General features: G+C 43.6%; 1 protein-coding gene across 7 annotated transcripts in view; it reads left to right on the forward strand.

Annotated features, from left to right (window-relative positions):
• The window catches only part of ehbp1 (EH domain binding protein 1), a 137,865-nt gene that overhangs the window by 101,997 nt on the left and 29,868 nt on the right, over positions 1 to 6,000 (forward strand). For 6 of the 7 annotated variants that reach the window (XM_069144214.1, XM_069144212.1, XM_069144216.1 and 3 more), the window contains one exon: positions 1,467 to 1,590. In XM_069144214.1, coding sequence (XP_069000315.1) covers positions 1,467 to 1,590 — 124 coding nt within the window. The remainder of the gene's footprint in view (positions 1 to 1,466; positions 1,591 to 6,000) is intronic. The other variant, XM_069144215.1, reaches the window with a different exon arrangement.

Raw genomic sequence — 6,000 nt, forward strand, 5'->3', positions numbered from 1 at the left:
TAAACATTTCCCTCTCTGGCAGGAGCTTCTCTGAAGAATAGCAAACAGCCAGGAGACAGAGGTGAAGAGGGGTCAGAAATGGAGTGTGTATTAAGTGCCTGTGGTTATAGAGCGACGTGTGTGTATGTAGTTTTAAGTAGAGCTGAATCGAGGGTTTAGTTTGAGGGACGATGGAGACGTTTAACCTGCAGGTGGGTGAAAATAATCCATTTTAACAAATCTAGTAATTAATCCACCTGTACAGTCTTTTTTTTTTTTTTTTTTAAAAGACAGATTGAAAGACAGCAGAACGACTTTAATCTTGTTGTTCCATGTATTTAAAGACAACACCCTTTTTCCTTTTTTTTTTTAATTCAGTTGCCATGGTATCAAAGATTCATCATGAGTTTTACCAACTTTAGATATTTTTACACATAGATGTTTCTCTAAATCTCTGTATTCCTCTCTTCATTCGACACATGAAATGATTTCAAAACCTGTCATGTGAGTCGGATACAACAGGTGACTGTTTCAAATTAGTTTTTACACGAGGTGTCACATCAGGGATGTCCAGTATCAAAATGATCAGTTGGAAAGGTCATAGAGTGATTCTTGGATGAAGGTGCCACAAATATACGTACTGATTCTAAATATTGGAAGCTACAATTAGATCATTTGAGGTGAAATTGCTTTTGAGTGATGTTACTGATTATTCAGTGATTAATCTACAGAGAGATATTGATCACAGCTCTGATTCAGGCAAGGTACAGGACAGAACAGGTGTCTTTTATCCAGGAGGAAGTAGGAGCCTGTCGCATGTATCTTTCTCATGTAAGTGCATATTTAAGATGTTTCTGCGGCTTTTCTTTTGTCTTTCTGTTGTTTGTGTTGAAAATGAAGCACTTTCTTTTATTTTTTTTTAGCAGTTTATCAATTGAAATGACAAGAAAACTGCTTGAAATTTTCATTCCCAATATTCAGTTGAATATGTCTTCATCCACAGCTCTGTAATCCGGTCTTTTAAAAATACGAATAATAAATAAAGCTATAAAGTCGTTTTTTGAAGATGCGAGAGAGGAAGTCAGAAATGTCAAAACAAAGCTCGGATGAAAACGAGAGGCAGCAACAGTTGTTTCTGTTTCCCCGGTTGAAATCCTTGTTTGTTCTACGTGGAGGAAGATTTGTGGACACTGCATACATACTCTGCTCACACATTAGAAAACCATTTTACACTCTTCTCCTCCGACTGCCTTATTTCCTCTCTTTATATTTATTTTTCAACCCCTTCATCACCTTTCTTTTTTTTTTTCCCCTCTCCATTCATCTCTGCCTTTCTCTCTTCTCCCCTCATTCTGTCTTATCCTTCTGTCCTTTTTTCTCTCCCTCTGTTTAATGCGATATCTCACTACTCTTCCTTTTCTCTCTTAACTATTCTCTCTCTCTTTTTCTCGCTCTCACTCACTCTCTCTCTCTCTCTTGGTTGACAGCAGGCGTTCAAAGACACCAGTCAGTATGTGGTTGGGGAGCTGTCTGCACTGGAGAGCGAGCAGAGGCACATAGACGCCCGAGCAGCTCGCGTGGAGAAGAGGCTGCGCTATCTCATGGACACAGGTACCCCAAGCCCAATTACACTGGAAAAACTGTTTTGGCAAATTGAGCGTACGCACACACACACACACACACACACACATCCACGCACACTCTGGGAGTTTGTATGTGTGTGTATTTATGTGTGTGTGTGTGTGTGTGTGAGCGAATCTTTGAAGCCCCACACACACACACACACACACTCTCTCTCTCTCTCTCTCTCTCTCTCTCTCTCTCTCTCCCTCCCTCTTGGTTGAATGTTGCGCGACGGAGCGCTGGGTGGATATGAAAGGAGGGGATGGAGGGGGGGTGAGGGAGGAGGAGGTGGAGAAGGGAGGGAAAGGGTGGGTTGGGGAAGGAGAGAGAGGTGGGGAGTGGTGGGGGGCGGGGGTGTCTCGGGGATGGGAGAAGAAGGGAGACCTCTCTGGGCTGGGGTGATAAGGGAGCCCTTCATGGGGGAAACGATAACTGGGTGCGATAGCGGAGCCCCAGCCGAAGTCTCCGCTGCAGCCGTTTGCCAGCCGCGGCCCCAGCCAACGAGCCAGCCAGCCTCCACACTATTGAACAGTGCGCTCAGCCATGCACGGCTACACACACACACACACACACACACACACACACACACACACACACCCTCCTTCCCCTAGTACATATCTGGCCTTCATTGATATGCTGTATAAGGAAAAGACGGGGGTGAGTTAAAGGGAAGAGAGAGGAGAGAGGCAAAGAAATGGCCAAGAAGAAGAAGGAAAAAAAAAAAAAGAAAAAAAAAAACACGAGGCAACACAACACGAGCACCGACACAGTTCACAACACCACGACAGACACACACAAACGCTTACACACCCCGCGCATACAAAGTGCAATCTGGTTTGGCGTACAGACCGGGATTCGGAAGGTTTTTATTTAAGATTTGGCCGGGGGTAAAGCCTTGTTAAGACATGAGACAGTGTGCCGAGCCAAAAGAGGGGCCTTGGCTCTGTTAAGTCCCTAACTGAAATTGGAGAATAGCATCCCATTTGTGATACTAAACCATCCCGTGCCTCGCCCAAGAATGCTGTTGGAGGGGGGGGGGAAACAAACATGGTTCCAGGAAGTGTAAAATTCTGATGTTTGCGAACGTACTGAAAGTGTAGATGCAGTATTCGCTGTAGTAATTTAGTAGCAGCTCTCACGCTTCTGTCTGATATATCAGTGCCCTAACTTGTTGGATTTAGCCCCCGAAATACCTAAAAAAAGCAACACAGGGGAGGATAGAACGAGGGTTTTTTTGTTGTTGTTTTTTTTAAGAAACTGGGGGCGGTGGGATTTGCGCTCCTCCTTCCCCACACCATTTGGTTCCTGATATCGAGGCTATCGCTTCTCTGTTTGTTGTGTTGGCGTTCCTCCCTTTCCGCCTCCCTCCCTGCCTCTGTGCCCTCTCCCCCCCGTCGGAGCGCGTGCCATTGTGTCAATCTGAAGGGCTGTTTTTTCTTCTTTTTCTTCTTCACCCACTGTTAACGCAGCCGCTAGCCAGCAAGACCCCAGGTTATTTACTTTCAAACACCTTCAGCTATAAAGATTTCTATTTATATAGTTATATAAATATATATATATATATATACACACCTGCCGTCCCCTCCTGAAAATACGATTCACTGGAAAAAGGAAGAGGGCGACAACAGGAAGGCGAGGACGAAATAATAAAAGGGTATCACGAAGAGAAATCCACCTCGGTCGCTTTTCACCTCCTTATAACACAAGTGGGAAATGGAATCGACAAAATGTGGTTTCCACAAGTCAGCACGCCGTCGACTGTGTGATACACTACAGGCAGCGTTGGAAAGATTACTTTTATAAAATGTCACAGGTTACAGATTACTAGTTACCCTGTTAAAAATGTGATAAGTAATGAAACTATTTTAATGACTTCATCAAAGCAAAGCAACTAATTACATGTGATTACTTATTTAAGAAATGTAAAGGAAAAATGTTCCCATAACCTCAAACCACGTCTACATTCAGGTCGACTCCATGCTGAGTTATGATAGACAACAGCCTTGACGTTGTTGTTTAAAGCAACGCACGTCGATTTGATTGGCAGACGAGAGGCTGTCAAAACTCAAACGAGAACCAATCAAAGATCAGGCTCAAAATACCGTCGAATGAATGGAGCCTGTGTGGATGTGAACAAAGATGCAAAGCAACACAATGAATATTATATTCTACATATAAGCTGTTTACTGAAAATATGATATTAAGTTGTCACCGCTTTGTAATCACCAACATTTCGAATAGTAATTTAATTATATGTGGTTTGTGCTTTATACTACGAAACTATGACAGGTGCCTCTTTTAGTCAGCATTGAAACATGAATCGTTTTTATAGACTATGTGAGCCGTCATCTTTAGTTGGACAAGTCATTATTTAGGGCATCTTTAAATTGGTCCACACCGGCATTGCGTTGCAGCAATTGAGGGCGGACAAAAAGTTGCCACATGATGTTGGGCGCCTTGCTCACTTCCTGAAAGTGCATTTCAGTTTCCATATCTCATATTGCAGCACTTATCCCAAAGAGCCATCCGATGGGTTATGGATCGTACCTTGAGGCCGAGGTCTGGAGGCGTCAGGCTGAGATGCACCAGTGACAGGTGGTCACTAAAGTAACCTTTTATCACCTCGGCAACTCTGGTCACCTTTCTATATGCTGTCACAGATGATAGATATTTTTCTGCAGACCCCGAATGTCAGATTGAAGTTATGGCTGATTGGCTGAAAGCAAAATATCCACTATTGATCCATCACATCTGACTGGTACCGTCGCTTTACCAGGTGACATCGTACGAAATTAACACCAGTTCAATGTTGATATTTTTACTCTGCCAGCCTCACTTTAGCAGGTCACCAGCCAACGTCCGGAGGTGCATTTGTTTCGCCGGCATCTGCTTACATCACTGAATTGTGCTTTCTTTCGAATCTTAATGAGAGTTTCCTCAGATGTCAATGCTTATTCAGAGAAAGTCTCCCTCGTAATGATAAATTGGTGATACAGTATATATCAGACAGATTTTAAGGTCAGCAGAGCTTATCACCTTTACGTGAAAGCTTGCCGTTGTATCTTTTAGCTACAGTTCACTGGTTTATTCATTGCAACTTGCCCACAACGTGTACATTAGTATGCTTGTTGGCCTAATTAACCCCTCCGTGTGACTGAATACCTGGTTGTGAAATCTGCCACCAGTGTGTACGACTCGTTCTGCGTCTCTGCTCAAAGTAACCCAAGACTAAATCACCCATATCATCTCCTGCGCTCTCAACGATACAATCCGCAAGTGCTTAAAGACGTGTACAGTCCAGAGGTAAGACGCCGTAGGTCAGGACACGGGCTGCTTGTCTGCGCTGGCGCTACTCAGGCCAGGAGTCCCACATCACCTGTCACCGCACCACACAGGTACCGCAACCAAATAGAAAACAAAACAGACGGTTAAGTCGAAGTTTTCAGGACATTTTGCGACCGTCCTGATCTACTATCCTTCTTAATGACACTCGTAAACAACCCGGTTCTGCATCCGTGAACACGTGGAAGCATCCCCCGGCGAAGGCTCTTCTGCTGATGTTTCTCTAAGCCGGGCTGTCATCACCCTCCGAACTCTTTTTGTAAAACAAAATAGAAACACAAAGAACAACCTCTCGCCCGCTCTACTGTCGGCGTTAATCCCAGATATCCTAATCCAAACCAAAACTCTCTATGAGACACCAAAACATCTACAGACCTCAGTCAGTAGCTTAGCATTATGGAAGCAAAAAGACTTTCCTGGAAAACATCTGGACAGAAACATACAGATTTTGTCACAGTCTTTTCAGTATGAGCTGGAGATCATACACGATCTCAGCAAAAGATTGGATAACTAACTTTCTATGTAGAGGTGAGCAGCAGACTTTCCCAGCAGCTCGTGGCGGTGCGTATGATCATATGATTCAGGCCTCTGGAGGTAAGTTTGGGTGAGCTCAGTGTGCAGCGGTGCCGCGGTCGCGCACGGCGCCACAGGACCGACGGGCAGATGTGAACAGACAGACCGACTGACCCATGACTTTATTGTTCATCTCTCTCTGCTCCAGCAGCAGAAAGCCCGCAAAGATCCTCTGTGCTCTGCTGCTCCACAATATGCTTTCTTTGATATCACATGCTTTTGCTTTGTCATTCGCGGCTCCTTTTATTTATTTTTTTCCTTCTTTTTTTTTTTTTTTTTTCTATAAAAAGTTTGTTCTCATAGATCTTGTGTAAGTATTTTGATAATCTTTTCATTCCCTTTTTAAGTTAATATATCTTGTCACTTTTTTTTTTTTTTTTTGGTGCTTTCATATCAGTACACTCTTCCTTCTTTTTATTTTTCATCTTTCTCACTCTCTCCTTTTATCCCTGTGAATCTCAATTTCTCCATTTCTTCTCTCGC

Source organism: Embiotoca jacksoni, unplaced genomic scaffold, assembly GCF_022577435.1.
Source record: "Embiotoca jacksoni isolate LCO1_2020_lvr unplaced genomic scaffold, fEmbJac1.0.p SCAF_12, whole genome shotgun sequence".
NCBI classification, from domain to species: domain Eukaryota; kingdom Metazoa; phylum Chordata; class Actinopteri; family Embiotocidae; genus Embiotoca; species Embiotoca jacksoni.